Genomic DNA, 17,890 nt, shown 5'->3' with positions numbered 1-17,890 from the left:
GTATTTTCTTACGGGAGTTAGCGTTTTATTAAAGGGTGTGAAAAAGTCTCGAAAGGAACACTTACTTTGTACCGGAGGGAGTAACTATCGATGAATTCTTTAAATGTCAAACCAAATGGTGTTGGACAAGTTCAATGATACTACGTGATATATCATCTTTTAAGGAATATTATTTGCAAATTACAGTTTTCCTTTACTGAAGAAGCATAAAAAATACTTAGCTAGAGAACGAATAGCATCGGTAATAGATGTAAGCATGTCAATGTCACATAGTGTAACTTTAGTTTGATCGTCCCTTACAAACTTTTTGTCCATTATGAATCTCGTAAATTATGTAACGTTTAAATCCTACTACACCAAAACAATTTCAGAATCTCATACATTAATTTTTGCTTCTCATCTCGGTCGATATTTGCTTGAACAAATTTGTTGTTGAGTTATCGAAAGATTGACAAATTGGAGATCTTCCAAAAAACAAAAACAAAAAACAAAAAATCGAATGAACTTCTCAAATGTTCATTGACAAACAAAAAACGAAAAACCTGAGTTTTCAAGATCATTTTCACAATAACTAAACGCTAGTCTTTTTTTAAGTTTCTCTTCTTGAATTCATTTCTCAGCAGAAATAAGTTTAATCTATCATATGGACTCTTGAAAACAAAGTGAGTTTTATCTTAGATATCAATGTGCTTTTAGATTTGAAGGGACAGTAGACAAATATTTCACTTCAGAATAACTTTTTCTCATCTACTCGTTTCAGAATAATTAGTATTTGGCAGTTTGATAGGATCTTGTGATTTTTAATAGGACTTAATTCAGAAAATGCAAAACCGTCCTAGGTGACATCCCCATTAAATGACAAGAAGTTGTACATAGAACCACAAGCAGAATTTTCCATCTTTTCAAATCAACAAAAATTAACTTCATACTCCAATAAAGTAGAATCAAATCTGTCTATACATTCAACTATTCAACTACTACTACTACTACCACCTTTCACTTTTCTCTTCTTCATTCCATTATAAACAAATTATGAAATAGGTAATGAAAGTAAAGTCTTGGACAAAAGAATTTCTATAGTCGCAAAACAATTGTCACCATGCAATCTCAAGAACGTTTAGATCCATCGATAGCTTTGATGTGGAAAATGGAAAGACCAGCAAAGGGACAAACGAATGCAATATTATACCAGTATACCGATGAAGGATGGAACCTCAATGAAAGGCTTTCTGGTTCCTTTGGTACTGGCATCTCTGAAGGGAAAAGCAGTGAAGTCCTATCAATCGCGAACTGGCAATAGTGATGCTGCTGCTCTTTTCAATGATTTGCTGGCTTTCACCAGATCAGATTCTGAATGAGCTGCCGAGACAAATAATCTAATTCCAACAGGCAGCTTACATTTATCAAGAGTCGATCTCTTTGAAGTCACAATAAACACAGAATCTTCCTTCAAGACCTACATATGATTGCACGAAAACAAACTCAGATGATGAGTTCAAAATTATAGATGGCAAAGTAATGAGCAGCATTAAGCTAATAATTACATCGTCAGCTATATCTTCAAGCAATTGTAGATCACCCTTTGAAGAACCAGTGGACTTCTTTAATGTAAGGAAAATAATGGGGGAGAGCGGATCATTGACTATTTCTAAGTCATTTATATCTGATAGACCTGCAGTTATACAAAAAAAAAAAAATTATGTTTTCTTCAGACTCGCATAATGGGGATAAGAGAGATGAAAAAGGTAATCAGTATGGGACAAAGACCTTTAGTCAACATAGCAATATTTTGTCTCAGTTTGACGAGAAGTTCAGGTTTTTCTTCCACGATATCAATAGCCTTAATCGCAGCACTTGCTAAGTACGGAGGCAATGAAGCAGAGAAGACATAACCAGAACTACTGAGACGCTGCCAATTTAATCAAAATAAACCATCAACCAAAAATGAAAATCATGAAAATGAAATTAGTGGAAATAGAACATGAACTAGTACTACTCAAACCAGTGGATAGAGTACACTTTAGTACCTGGTGATCAATGACTCTAGCATTTCCGGTGCAAAACCCACCTTCTGTGGCCAATGCATGTCCCATTGCCGCAGTTATTATATCTATCTTGTCAGCCTGCAATTGGATAATTCCATAAGAGGATGGATGTAAACAGATATACAAAGTTAATTAACCAAATAATATGATGAACATACCGAAACTTTACAATGTTCAGTTAGACCTCTACCAGAACTGCCAAGCACACCAATGGAATTGCTCTCATCCAACAACACGCGGAATCGATATTTTTCCTTCAGCTTAATTATTTCATCTAATGGAGCTATTTTGCCAGAATTCTGCAAATTACAGTCATAAACGAAATCTGGAAAAGTACAATTTCCATAGTAGAGAAGTGCGCTGGGGTGGCGTGGGGAGGGGGAGGGGGGGCTGAGTTTTAACAGGTAGCAACGAGTTGGTTATCCCCATAAAGAAAAAGTTCTGTCGATGATAAGAAGGACATCAAGATCACAATATGCAACCCCAAAACCATCTTCCTTGATGATTTACTTACTTACAAAACCTTGAAAATGATTTAGAACGCCGTGGAAGTTATCCAATTAATTTAAAGAAGTTTCCAAACACCATAAATATTGGACTTGGTATATTCTGCATCCTCTCCGGGCCAGTTTGCATGAGGCTCATTTTTTGCATATACCTAGAGTTAATCGCTCCCATTTTCTTACACCTACAACTTTCGCTTCAACCACCACTCTGCTACCAAGCATAAGAAATCAGAGTTACTCTTTCATACTAATATTTTCCATTAACATAAACAGTTGATACCTGATACACAGCTTCAACAACAATATATCGCCGTAGCTTCTTAGCTTGTTTATTTTCTTGAGTAACTTTCTCCAAAGTATTTCGTAAGGACTCCATATTGTTATGCTTAAAATATATGATGGTACTTCTAGAGAGCTGAAGGCCATTTTGAATTCCCCAGTGGACACCTTCATCCCTACAGGACAAAGAAAGATTGCAGAACAATGTCAATAATAGTGAGATTTGATGACAGATAGCAATGTTTGGGTTATATATTTTGATATCAGAATTAACACTAGCAAACGGAAAACTAATTACTCCCTCCGTCCCAAAAAAATTGTCTTAGTTTGACTTGGCACGGAGTTTAAGAAATAAAGGAAGACTTTTCAAATGTGTGGTCCAAAACAAGCCTTAGATATTGGTGTGGTTGTAAATCTTCTCATAAAGTTAAATTGTTTCTCAATATAGAAAAGTGCCAATCTTTTTGGGACAAACTAATAAGAAAAGTAAGACAATAGATTTTTTGACACAGCTAAAATTAAGTCCTAAAAAGTAAACTGAAAGGAGGGAAATCACCCCCCTCACCCCCCCCCCCCCCCCCGCCCCCTTTCCCCCACAAAAAAAAAAAAAGGACGGAAGGAACAGAAAAATAACTTTTTAACCAATTTTAAGGAAACAAGCTAATCTACAGATGCATAACATGGCAAGTGCATTCGGAAAGAGCTTTATAGGCTAAAATTCCTTTTTGCAGCTGAACAGCAAATAGACTCAACGTATCAAGTATGTTTATACGTAACTGATTATGCGAATTCATGAGAAAGCACTTTCTACAAAGTAAACATTCCCAAAGAGAAGCAAGATGAGCTCATACATTTTGAATAAGTTCAGTGATGGAGAAAATGCAATATTAGTCGAAGTAGAAGCTTTTTGTCTAGGCATATAACCATTAAGATACTTTGCCTCTCTCTATTCATATTGCCGTGACACAGAGTTTAAATATCAAAGAGCCAAAAAGTTATAAGAGAAGCTTGCCAAATTACATAATTCCCTTGAGTCTAAAGGTTAACGCCCTAAATTTTAGGTTATAGCACAGTAATATCCATAAAATTCCCTAGTAAGCAGTATAACGATGAATGACAGAACAAAGTAGCTATATCTACATACTAGATGCTGAGGGAACAAAGAAAGGATGAGTAATAGAAAAAAAAAACACTCAGAAAATAAAGAAGGAGAAGGCTTAGAGAGATCAAATGAAGAGAATTTGGTGACACAGACAGTATACCTCTATTTCTAAGGGAAGAGGACTCTAGGCACTAAAAATAATTTTTAAAGGAAATGGAACGGGATGGCCACAAAAGCTCCTAGTAGGCACTAAAACCTAGTTTTGATTGAATAATAGAGGTTTATCAAACATGCATACATATGGTAGAAACTCTTGTATGGTACGTGACACACGCTGAAAACGGTTAAGTATAGAGACAGATGATGTGTAGAGGTGTCAAAATGGGCTGGCCCAGCCCAACCCAACCCTAAAGGGCCAAAGAATTAAATGGGTTAGGAGTAATTTCGGGTTAAATAAAGGGTTCTATCTTAGAGTTAAGCTCTTTTTATTTAACCCCAAATTACTCCAGTTTTAGTAATTTAGAGACAAATTCCATGGAGCTTGAAGCGACAAGCAAGAAGTGAAGCACATGCTTCGTTAGATTGCAGCACACAATTTATTAAAAAATAAATCAATGTCAAACTTACATGATTATAGTACTATAATAATAAAATTGCAACCAAATAACTAATTTCAGTATCTAATGTACAACAATTTCAATGATAATCCAACTCCTGAAAGTTGACATTCAAAGAACCGCCACTTTTCTTTTGGACCATTTTGCGTGTCATTACTTAAGGCCCACATTCTCTAAAGTGCATGGCCTCATCCATGAGTGATAACCCTTTGCTTCGCATTGCCTCATTGAAGCGTAAAAGCGGTAAGACTTTTTATAACGTTGTTACATGAATCTGTTACTTTCATCAGGTCCCATCCTCCCCGTGCTACTTACGTCATTTTTAACTATAGTCATTTCTAATTTTATCTGATCATGTACATCTATCTTAACATTCATTTCTACGAAACTCATCTTGTGAATATATTAGCCGTGCAGACCCATATTCGCTCCAATATAAGATTTTTGGTCTCACAAAACTTGTATCAATTCCCACAATACTCCTCCATTTATTCAATCTTATTTTAATTCTATGTGTTAGATATTCATCTATCATTTCATTCTCTATTGAAGACTGAACCTAAATATCTTAATTATCTGCATTAGCACCAAGATCCCATCCAATCTCAGTTCACCTTAACTCATCTTATGGGACCTAAACTTATAGAATATTTACACTTACTTCTACTTATTATAAAAACCTTACTCTATAGAGGGTTTTCTGTAGATCTAACTTTGGTTGACTCCCTATAAAAATAGATTAAGCAAAAGGTTCTCTGTATTTCATTTCACCTCAAGCCTCACATGAGAATGAACCTACTAATTTTCCAAAAAATAAAGATAAATCCTACATAAATAAATACCAGAACATAAAAGGATATTGTTAAGAAATGAATGTAGTCATGTTCCTTTGTAATATACATAGATAACATAATCTTAGGGTTTGATAGCAGATACTCAATCTCAGAGATTGATAGCAGATACGTAATCTTAGGGATTGATAGCAGATTTGTAGGATTTTCTTTTTAATTCTTTCCATACTTAGATTACTATGTACATTTATATAATCTGGTTATTTCATGGAATAATATATCTTTTTTTTTATGACATGGGACCCACAGCCGCTACCCTTCGGGTGCGCACAGGGTAAACCCAGCTCCTGTGCAATAACTCGCAAACCACACGGGAGAGGTAACCCGCACTAGGCAAGCCTTGTGCGACGAGCTCGACCCAGAAGGCAAACCCCTGCTACCGTAGGCAGGGGGTTTCGAACCTGAGACCTCCATTATGAAAGCCCTATGCTCAACCAACTGAGCCACCCTTGCGGGTGAATAATAGATCAATTATTCTTCCATACCTTTGTCTTTTACGTGGTATCCAAGCCAATGTCTGAGTTGGTATTGTGGCTTTCCCGGAAGTCACTGTGACTTCGCCAGAAGTTACTGTTTTCGTCGGAAGTGGTTGAAAGTTCTATCTTTCTATTTCGAATTTGAATCTGAATATCATTTCTGTGATTGAGAAATTGATTGTTTAAGTGTGTTGAATCCATTTCGTTGTACCTGGGTCCGGATTGAAATCTGAAATCTGAAGCTCGATTGTCCGCCATTTTCGAGCGAAGCTAGTGCTTCAAAATTCTGGAATTTCGAGTGGGTGCTATATATTTTTGTTGGAGATCTGATTGTGTACTCAAATCTGAAGTTTGAGTCATTTTGGAGCTGATTCGATAAGGTTGTTTCGTTGGAACTTTCAAACAGAGTATCGAAGAAGACGACCTGGGCGTCCATTGATTTTTGGGTTGCTTTCTGGAAAATCTATTGGCTTCTCCGACATCGCCGTGTCTTTTCCGGTCAACATCCCCTTTGTTTCTGATTTTAAGGCCATAGTGGTCTGGGAGACTCTCGATCAGATCTGAGAACTCAAAGGTCTAAAGTCGTTGCTGCTTCTAATTCATTATCTGACAAAATGGTTTTGATTTCAGCCGAGTAGTTCGCGAAACTCTCTCAATATCAGAAATTACTGAAGGAATTCACTTCAGTTAATGCATTTGGTGAATCAGATAAAACATGTCTTATCACCTCTTCAAATAAATGGGTGATTGATTCAGGTGTCATAAATCACATGACAGGTAATCCTAATATTTTTTCTAGCTTTCAATCACAACAAAGCACCCTTTCAAGTTACTGTAGCTGATGGATCAACTTGTAACAGCGTTGGATATGGGACTGTTAAGCCAACCTCCACTATTAACCTGTCATTTGTATTAAGTCTACCAAAGTTGGCCTTTAATTTGATTTCTTTTAGCAAAGTTACTAGAGACCTTAATTGTTATATCTCGTTTTTTTCATGATCATTGTTTGTTTCGTGATCTTACGACGAATCAGGTTATTGGTAAAGGACATCTATCAGATGATCTCTACATCCTTGATGAATGGGAGCCTCGGTTTCTTGCCTGCTCTAGTGTCGTCTCTCTATTTGAAGCACGTTGTGGATTGGGACATCCTTCTCTACCTCTGTTAAAGAAGCTCTGTCCCCAGTTCCAAAATATTTCTTCATTGGAATGTGAGTCATGTCGATTTGAAAAACATCATAGCAGCCCATTAAGTCTGAGGGTTAATAAGCGGGCTGATTCGGCTTTTGAGTTAGTTCATTCTGATGTTTGGGGACCATGTCCTGTTATTTCCAAAAGTGGGCATAAGTATTTTATCACTTTTATGGATGATTTCTCTCGGATGACGTGGATTTATTTTATGAAGAGCCGCTCTGAAGTGTTTACTCACTTTTGTGCCTTCGATGCTGAAGTCAAAACTCAATTCAATACTTCGGTACGTATTCTAAGAAGTGACAATGCTAAAGAATATATGTCAGAATTATTTTAGTCATACATGAGACAACACGGTATTCTCCACCAATCTTTATGTGTTGATACATCCTCTCAAAATGGAGTTGTTGAGAGGAAGAATAGGCATCTACTTGAAACAGTTCGAGCACTTTTGTTCCAAATGAAGGTTCCTAAACAATTTTGGGCAGATGCAGTCTCAACGGCTTGTTTTCTAATTAATCGCATGCCATCTGTGCTTGAAGGTAATGTGCCTTCTAGTGTTCTTTTTCCAAACAAGTCACTATTTCCGGTGGAACCTAAGGTGTCTGGAAGCATATGTTATGTTCGAGATGTTCAACCATCAGTTACCAAGTTAGATCCCAAGGCATTGAAGTGCGTTTTCCTGGGTAATTCTCGCCTTCAGAAGGAGTATCGGTGTTATTCCACTGAACTTGGCAAGTATCTAGTGTCAACTGATGTGGTATTTTCAGAGACTACACTATTCTTCTATGTACCTCCCATTTCTACGAGTCAGGAGGAGGAGTCAGGGGGAGGAAGATGAGTGGTTAGTCTATCAGGTTACTCGTGCTTTGACTGAACAATGTTGTTCCTCTGTCTCCTAGTTCTTCTACTGAGCACCAATCGACTATTGTGCCTTCAGCACCCGCTTCATCTACGCTAGCAAGGCCGCCAATTATTCAAGTTTACCCAAGGAGAAAAGAGACTAATGATACATGTCCTGCACCAGCTCATGTGTCATCAGATTCTCCTCCACCTGATCCTCTAGAAATCTTGACCTCCCTATTGCTCTTCGCAAAGGTACACGTACTTGCAAGTCCACATATTCCATTGCTAATTTTGTTTCCTATGATCGTTTATCCTTTACGTCTAGATGCTTGATTGCTTCTCTAGACTCCATCTCTGTACCCAAAACAGTGAAGGAGGCTTTGAATCATCCTGGATGTCTGATGCAATGCTAGATGAAATACATGCCTTAGAGGAAAACCACACGTGGGATTTGGTGGATTTACCCAACGGAAAGAAACCAATAGAATGTAAGTGGGGCTTCACAGTTAAAGTTAATCCGATGGTTCCATAGCAAGACTTAAGGCTAGACTTATGGCCAAAGGGTATGCTCAAACTTGTGGGGTAGATCATTCAGATACTTTCTCCCCGGTTACCAAACTCACTTCTGTTCGTTTGTTCATTTCTCTAACTGCTTCTGAGGATTGGCCTTTACATCAGTTGGATATCAAGAATGCGTTCCTTCATGGTGATCTTCAAGAGGAAGTGTATATGGAGACCTGGTTTTGTTGCTCAGGGGGAGTATGGCAAAGTCTGTCATTTGTAGAAGTCCTTGTATGGCTTGAAGCAGAGCCCACAGGCTTGGTTTGGTAAGCTTAGTAAGGTAGTCCAAGATTTTGGGCTGAAAATGAGCAAATGCGATCACTCAGTCTTCTATCGGCAATCAACAGCAGGAAGTATCCTCCTTGTTGTATCTAGGAAGTGATTATGCGGGGATCTCTTCCCTCAAGTCTTTCCTGTATACTAGGTTTCATACGAAGGACTTGGGCCAGTTGAAATACTTTTTGGGAGTAGAAGCAAATAGGAGCAAGAAGGGTATTCTTCTGTCTCCGAGAAAGTATATACTGGACTTGCTGCCAGACACTGGAAAGTTGGCAGCCAAACCCTACAGTACTCCAATGGCTCCCAGTGTGTATCTTATGAAAGACGATGGCGATTATTTTGATGATCTAGAGAGGTATAGAAAGTTAGTTGGGACGTTAAACTACCTTACTCTGACTCGTCCAGATATTGCTTCCATGGTAAGTGTTGTTAGTCAGTTCATGTTCGCACCTACAGTCAAACACTGGGAAGCTTTGGAACAGATTCTATGTTACTTGAAAGGAGGTCCTTGATTTGGCATATTGTTTCGCAATCACGGTCATACTCGTGTGGAATGTTTTGCAGATGCTGACTATGCTGGATCCAAAATAGATAGAAAATCTACTACAGGCTATTGTGTCTTTGTTGGTGGGAATCTAGTATCATGGAGGAGTAAGAAGCAAAGTGTTGTATCTCGATCCAATGCAGAATCCGAGTACAGAGCTATGTCACAGTCTACGTGTGAGATTATGTGGATACATCATCTTTTAAATAAAATTGGCTTGAAACATCCTACTCCATCAAAACTCTGGTGTGATAATCAAGCTGTGCTCCACACTGCTTCAAATCTAGTGTATCATGAAAGAACCAAACATATTGAAATTTTCCGTCATTTTATTCGTGAGAAGATTCAAGAAAACTTGATTTCCACTGGTTACGTGAAGATTGGAGAACAACTAGCTGATTTGCTCACAAAAGCGTTGAATGGACCTCGAGTTGATTATCTTTGCAGCAAGCTGGGCATGACCAATATATATGCTCCAGCTTGAGGGGGAGTGTTAAAAAATGAATGTAGTCATGTTCCTTTGTAATATACATAGATAACATAATCTTAGGGATTGATAGCAGATAATCTCAGAGATTGATAGCAGATACGTAATCTTAGGGATTGATAGCAAGTTTGTAGGATTTTCTTTTTAATTCTTTCCATACTTAGAGTACTACATACATGTATATAATCTGGTTATTTCATGGAATACAACAACAACAACATACCCAGTAGAATCCCACAATGTGGGGTCTGGGGAGGGTGGAGTGTACGCAGACCTTACCCCCACCTTGAAAGGTAGGAAGGCTGTTTCCGAAAGACCCTCGGCTCAAGAGAGAAGGTTATTTCATGGAATACTATATCAATTATTCTCCCATACCTTTTGTCTTTTGCAAATATTGACAAGGCAGAAAGGAGGGATGATGAAAAAGCAGAACGTAGAAAAAGTTAGGCTCAGTTGGTTGAGCATGGGGCTTTCATAATGGAAGTCTCAGTTTCGAAACTCCCTGCCTACGACAGCAGGGGATTTGCCTTCTGGGTCGAGCTCATCGCACGGGGCTTGCCTAGTACGGGTTATCTCTTCTGTGTGGTTTGCGAGCTATTGCACAAGAGCTGGGTTTACCCTGTGCGCACCCGAAGGGTAGCGGCTGCGGGTTCTCATGTCATCAAAAAAAAAAAAAATTAAGGGAAAAAGGCATGGAAACTGATCTAATATAACCTGATCTTTTATGCATATTTGTGCCTTTGGTTCTTTCCATAGTTCAGAAAAGTCAATGTAATTTCAACATCTTATGTTCAAACTAAAACCTTGGACTACTGATGAAGCATTCAATAACTAAAGAATGTAAATACTCACGCAATAACAACATCTCCCTTTTTGCAAAATGCTGGAATTGCACTGAACATCGTAGAAAGTCCATAAGAATATAGTATGGAATCTGGAGTTCCCAGAAACTTTGCTATTCTAGCCTCACAATCAAGGTGGACATCTGCATCAAATGTAGAATAATCAGTTGATTTTCGATGAGAATGAAGGCGAGGAGTGCAATGAAACTGTAGAATAGTTTTACTCAAAAAAATGTAACTGTAGAATAGTAAGCAGATACAAATGATCAAATTATACCAATTGTGCCATAGAATCCCCGGGGACCACAAGAACCTACACCATACTTCTCTAGAGCTGTAGTACAAGTCTCCTGCCATTTAACATTAGATGTGAATGCTCTGTTCTACTCAAGAACTAAAACAACATAACCGCTAAGTAAATAATGAAGATAACCTTACTAGTAATTCTTGGCTTCCTAATAATCCAAGGTAATTTGCTGAAGTAAAGTTCACTACATCTTTCCCATTAACTATAGTATGAGGCCCTGCAGCACTGAACAAACACAAGATATGAGAAGCAATACATCAAGCTATTCATTCCTACAAGTTTGATAACTTGAGCATCTATCAAAAACTTGGGAACAATAGGTAGAAAAAAAGCTCTTCTACTGATAATTGCTGCTTCAGTAACATTACTTATCAGCTCATAATGTAAGGAAACTGTTTATAACTTATGCTTAGCATATTTGAGCCATTGCATTAAGTCAACTCTAGATAAGATCTCTGAAAACTGCTGTTCATAATTTTCCGCATTTTGGTGTAGCACGCTAAATGTATATGATATTGATACCATGTTGGAGTTCGTAGGTTCCCTATATTTGTAGAGGCAGCTAAGCTTTTAGCAATGCATATTCAGCACCATCTCAATGCTGTTTCACAGATAGAACAACCTTTATTTATCAAATAACATTTGAATCTAGCAAGCAAGAGCACAGCACAACGGTTTTAATTGCTTTTATCCTTATGGCCATCTAATAATCATTTAATACAAGAAAAATAAAACCAAGAAAATACTAAACTGGTTCTTTAAATGTAATCTGTTTTTTTTTTTTCTTTTTTTTTTTTTTTTGATAAGGAAATGTAATCTACTTTAAAATGATGTAAAGCTGGGGTGAGCGGTAACAGAAAAAATATCACTAAAGAGAATGTAAAACCCTTTAGAGTTTCCTTTTCTGTCATATAGGTCTAGGTGAAATTTCTAACTCTCCAAATGCATACAGTTGAATAAAAGAAAGAGTAATCTAACTGAAATCATCTGAATAAAATGCAATTTTTCTTTATAAGGCAGAACAAAATACAATTATCAGAGTGTTTAAAAGAAGGAAAAGAGAAACAGCTTTCCCACCTTTCTAAAACTGGAGGTTCACGTTTCATCTCATCAGTGATGGAAGGGATAAGTTGTTCCGGGGCCCATTCATCACATAATTCATCAATTTCCTGAAAATCTTAAACGCATTCATCAGCGCGGATGAAGTTGAAGGACATTTTTGTATGCATTCTTTATTTTTGCTTTCATTACGGACAAGAGTTGGGGGCAGGGACACGGAATGATTCTCTTGACTCTCATTATGATGCATATGGAATACATTTAAAGGGATTTTCATGTGATGCACACAAAATAGGAAAAGGATGGCTAAACAAAATTGAAAGGACTCCTTATGCATATGTAAATTGAAAGGACTCCTTATGCATATGTTTAACATAGATGTTTCTGAAGCATGCATGTTCCTATCTAGAGCCTAAATACTAATTGATGTATAACTGCAAAACTTATACCCAGCATCACATATCGAAGCTACTTTAGAGTTATGTTGCTTGGACTCTTCAAAAATATCGACGGATGCGTGTTGGATCCTCCAAAAGTAGTGTAATTTTGTAGGATCCGACAGGGATATGGCAACATTTTTGGAGAGTCCGAGCAACTTAGCTTTAGAGAGCTTAACATTAGGATTAGTAGAAGTGCGAGGAAATGATACAGTTTACATGCAAATTGCATAAGTTTAACAATAATTCAGGCTATCTGGAAGGAGGTAATCTTGAATAAGTATGGCCAGACAGAGCAAAGGTGTACCAATGCAGTTGCTACCACCTATGGAACATCAGTATGGAGATCTATCAGGAATCTTTGGCCTAGATTAGCAACGAATACTTGTTATGAGGTGGGTACTGGTACTAAAATATCTATTCTGAAAGGACTTATGGATTGAACAGGAAGCTCTGATGCAAGCTTTCCCTGATCTGGCCAATATATGCACTAACCTTTAGATTACAGTGGCTGACAGTTGGTCTCCTCAGGGATGGAACAACTTTTTTAGGAGGCATCTGAATGACTGGGAAGTAGGCAGGTTTGTGGAGCTATTGCAGGTGATTGATGGATTCAAAGGTACTACTACAGGTGATGATACCATTAGATGGAAACATGATAAGGATGGCAAGTTCTCCGCAAACAGAATTTATAGGAAGGAGGTCTCCAGGATGCCTGAGAATAAAATAGGTCCATGGAAGCAAGTATGGAAAAGTATGCCTCCTACTATATGGAAAAGTAAGCCTCCTACTAAAGTTAAGTGTTTTGCTTGGTTAGTCATCAGGAAAGCTTGCCTCACTCATGAGATTCTACAGAAAAAGGAATGCCAATTGTGTCCAGATGCATGCAAGCAATGAGGCTATAGAGACAAATAACCATCTGTTTCTCCATTGCAAAGTCAACATCTCAGCTTTGTCTTTATCCCACAGTCTAACTGAGACCAAATGGTCAATGCCAGAGCTCATAGCAGACTTGTTAGGTTGCTGGATTAGGAGAGGGAAAGCAAAACACAGAAGAAGTGATGGAGAATAATTTCATACTGTATCTGGTGGACTATCTGGAGGGAGAGGAATTGGAGAAACTTTGAAGATAGATTCAACAGCATTCTGAAAATCAACGGGAGCTGCAATGCAACTTTCTACTTTTGGAGTAAAGAACATTGTATAGAAGATGCTGAACAGCTAGTAGATCTTTTAGGTTTACTGTAATTACTTACTTTCTTGCTTTAGCTTGTTACTACCTTTTTGGAGGTCTCCAGCATATTCTTAATGCTGAGTGAGGAATACAACATTACCAGTTTCGAAAAAAAAAAAAAAAGTTTATCAATAATTCAGTACCCAGAGGTAATTATATTTTATAAGTTATTTTACAACCTTCATTGATTGCTATAGGTTATAACCTCAAGATGTGACAGTAGTTCAGTGCATCACTTAAAGTAACATTTAAGCCTCAAATTTCTTTCAGTCACGGAAGGTTTATATTCAGCAAATTATATATCAGCATGGTAGGAAGGGGATATTAGTTACAAGACGACAAGTCCTTTCTAATGTCTTTCCCAATATACATTGTAGAAACGAGTAATAAAGTTCTAGAATAAATATCACCATCTTAGTTAAACGCCAACCCTGTAGAGTTAATCCTCAGTTGAAACAGAAATTGAAACTATAATCAAGAATGGGTACAAAATAAGAGAGCACGGTAATCTTTAGACAACGATGAAGACATAATATCCACAGGGTTATTGACATTTGAAAATGCAGATCTCTGACAAACCTTCTTTGTCAATGGTCTTTTGGGTGGTTTGTAACTCTTCTGAGACAATAGGAAAAGGATGACCACCAGGAGAAGACCTTCCACAAATAGATGTCCTACAGGAAAAATAGCAAGACATGTCTAAGTCACAACATGGGATCTAAAAACAAAGAGGTGATAACCATCCAAAGAATGAAGAGACTACCTCCAATGTTGACCTCAAATATCACAGCTCTTGCAAATTGAAACTCAAAGACTGATCTCACCCAATCAGATGTAGCTCTCACCACATTTGCAAGTATTGACACTGTTGAATCCATTATCTAAACCTGGAAAATACAGACAAACTTACAAATATAAAAAAAAAATCAGGATGGTTATTACCACATTCTCCCCCACTCTGTAATGCTCAAGAGTTAGTGATGAGGTTAATTAGAAAAGAGAAATACTCCTAGGAAGAGGAAATTCAGTAGTATAGCACCGAGAATATATAGCACGAATAATAACAATGATTTTCATTTACATAGGAGATCTTCACGCTTCTTTTTTAGGATAAGTGAATCATTTATACAAATATCTTCTTCTTCTTTTTGTTCCTTTTTTTTTTTTTTTTGGAGAAGTCAATCATTTACACAAAAATCTTATATTGCAAGTGCCCGCAATATATTTCTGAGAGACTTTGCCAGATGTCAACTTGAGTATTTCATGATATGTGAATCCAGCACTGTCCAGCAAACATGTCATATCTAAGATGACAATGCAACAACAACATACACAGGGTAATCCCACAAAGCGGGGTCTGGGGAGGGTAGAGTGTACGCAAACCTTACCCCTTACCTTGGAGGTAGAGAGGTTGTTTCCGATAGACCCTTGGCTCGAGGAAAAACAGTTCAAAGCAGTTTGGAAAAGGAACTAAAATGACAATGTGGATGGTAATTTTACAATAGGGCTGTATTTTATCATTCAAATATTGAAGTACTCAAAATATATTAATTTGTATTCCTTCAACTTTTTATATGTAGATTATAGAACTTCTCATATTCCATGGTTTTCATTGTACTTAATGCCCTGAACAATTATGCAAGTCTTAGTATTATTACTTAAGCAGGACAACGAAACAATCAAATCATGGAACATAGAATAGCCAAATTAACCAGGTTGGACCACTGCCCATTCACTAAACAAACTGATGATCTACACATTCACATAACCATAAACAAATTCAGTCCACTATACAGATGAGACTGAAGATAACTATCAATGCAACTATTAATGTGATTATTCTAACTACATTAGGACAAGAAGCATAAAGTTTGACAGGCAATATCCGACAGTCATTTTTAAATTCTGCTCATGGATAAAAAGAAAGCACTAAAACTGAAGGAACTTGAGAATACACATATTTGACAAGATTGCATTAGATAAAAGTAAATCACGTAAAGTAAGCTAAGAACCAAAAAACTTAATCTTTAACAGAGAAATAAAAACAGATTTAAAAGTAATACTGATTAGGATCAATCCTCTACACAGCCAGTAGACTCTTGAATTCATCTATCTAACTCATTAATGATTATGCACAATGCAGATCCTTCAATGTACATACGATCACTTAAAAAAGATTGATAAATTTCAACCAGAGATCTGAGATAGAATTAAAAGCTAAAAACAAAATGTGACAGGCTTGATTAGACATTAATTCATAAAAGGGCCATCTTAGTCATTAAAGAAAGCTTTTTTTTCTACATAAAGTGAGAACTAGACATACAAAACAAACACATGATTGGAAAGCTATAATAGGAATTCCTATGAAGATCAAATTAAATCTTAGTACCCATTATTCAAGAACTCACTCTCATCCATAAATTGAGCTCAAATTCTAACGTGGGTGTCCAATTATTCACACTATTCCTATTACATAGCCAATACAACTTTAAAAAAAAAAAAAAATTAAAGCTTTGAAGAATTTCAGTTTGTAAAATTCTCACCTAAGAAAGCTGACAGATGAGATCCTGGGATATTGAAAATCTCTAAAAGCAGATCCTTAATGAAAATTGTGCAATCAACGAAACATTATTAAAATTTTAGTTGAAGAAGGAAAGAACCGGGAAAAAGCAAAGATCTTATTATCGGGGGGGGGGGACAAAAGCTTGAACAATCAAACACTGGTCAAACGTTTTTGACATGTCAAAGGTGGCAATTTGACAACTTGATCATGTCTTTTTTTGTTTTTTTGACTCGGTCGTTTCATCCGCCTTGGAGCATGACTAAATTCAAATTGTGTTCAGGGGTTCATTTAGGGACAACTTGATCATGTCTTTTTTTGTTTTTTTGACTCGGTCGTTTCATCCGCCTTGGAGCATGACTAAATTCAAATTGTGTTCAGGGGTTCATTTAGGGAACATTTGATAAAATTGGAACTTGAGAAAGTCATTATTTCAATTTTGAGCCCTGACATTTTTCTTTTTTTAGGGCCCATCTGAACAGAAAAATTGTGAGTAGTGAAACTTTTTTTTGCGCGGAGTGCCCTTCTTTTGGGCTGGTCTTTATATTTTGCCCCTCATTTATGTCTTCTTTAATTTTTGCCTCTGCCGTCTGTTTAATGAAAGTTTTTTGACGAATTTATCCTTACCCCATTAAAACCCTTTCTATTTCGTCATTTGCCTTTTTTTTTTTCTTTTTTTGCTTCTTCGTTCCTTCTCTATTTTGTGTTTGTCTTATCTGTTCTAAAATTTAGGTACGAATTTGGATCTTTTGCTCGTTTCAATATTTGTTTTTATGTTAAATTGTTGTTTGTTGAATTGATATCTTTGTCTTCGTCGTTTTTTATATTTAATTGATCTTTTTTTATTTAAAATTATAGTGTTTTGTTAAAGTGTCTGTATGATTTTTTAAACTTTAGTTTCGTTCCCCATGTATATATTTTGGTTTTTTGAATGTCATATTATGAATGTCATAATATGTTTTAGTTGATTTTGATATGTGTTTTGGTTTTCTCTTTGTTGAATCTTTGAAGTTTACTTTTCTTAACACTTGCGTAAATTTTTGTTTTACTCATGAAAATGAAAGTTTGCCTCTAACAGCATACTTTGTTCTTTTGTAAAGTGAACTTCTGCCTCCTCCGGCAGACTTGTCTAATTCTTAACACTTGTGTACTTTTTTATTTTGCTTATGAATATGAAAGTTGCCTCTAACAGCATACTTTGTTCTTTTGTAAAGTGAACTTCTGCCTCGTCCGGCATACTTTTCTAGTTCTTAACACTTGCGTAAATTTTTGTTTTGCTCATGAAAATGAAAGTTTGCCTCTAACAGCATACTTTGTTCTTTTGTAAAGTGAACTTCTGCCTCCTCAACAACATACTTTGTTCTTTTGTAAAGTGAACTTCTGCCTCCTCCGGCATACTTTTCTAGTTCTTAACACTTGCGTAATGAAAATTGTGCAATCAACGAAACATTAGTAAAATTTTAGTTGAAGAAGGAAAGAACCAGGAAAAAGCAAAGATCTTATTATGGGGGAGAAACAAAAGCTTGAACAATCAAACACTGGTCAAACATTTTTTGACATGTCAAAGGTGGCAATTTGGCAACTTGATCATGTCTTTTTTGGTTGTTTTTGACTCAGTCGTTTCATACCCGTGTTGGAGCATGACTAAATTCAAATTGTGTTCAGGG

General features: G+C 36.7%; 1 protein-coding gene across 2 annotated transcripts; it reads right to left on the bottom strand.

The window, feature by feature from the left end:
- Positions 1-873: 873 nt before the first annotated feature.
- On the bottom strand, positions 874-16,494 carry LOC132635853 (long chain base biosynthesis protein 1-like). 2 transcript variants are annotated; one of them, XM_060352434.1, is made up of 13 exons: positions 16,207-16,494; positions 14,427-14,568; positions 14,243-14,337; positions 12,011-12,102; positions 11,065-11,158; positions 10,904-10,976; positions 10,637-10,769; positions 2,832-3,006; positions 2,204-2,344; positions 2,028-2,123; positions 1,768-1,909; positions 1,545-1,672; positions 874-1,456 (listed from the first exon to the last, which is right to left on the bottom strand). In XM_060352434.1, exons 2-13 carry the CDS (start codon positions 14,539-14,541, stop codon positions 1,280-1,282), a joined length of 1,461 nt encoding a protein of 486 aa, XP_060208417.1. In that variant the 5' UTR covers positions 14,542-14,568; positions 16,207-16,494; the 3' UTR covers positions 874-1,279. The 2 variants fall into 2 exon arrangements, with proteins under 2 accessions (XP_060208417.1, XP_060208416.1); XM_060352433.1 differs by having other exon boundaries at positions 14,427-14,550; positions 16,207-16,493.
- Between the last annotated feature and the right edge of the window lie 1,396 nt (positions 16,495-17,890).

The sequence above is a fragment of the Lycium barbarum genome, chromosome 4 (assembly GCF_019175385.1).
Source record: "Lycium barbarum isolate Lr01 chromosome 4, ASM1917538v2, whole genome shotgun sequence".
NCBI lineage: Eukaryota > Viridiplantae > Streptophyta > Magnoliopsida > Solanales > Solanaceae > Lycium > Lycium barbarum.
This window is presented reverse-complemented; position numbering and strand designations above follow the sequence as displayed.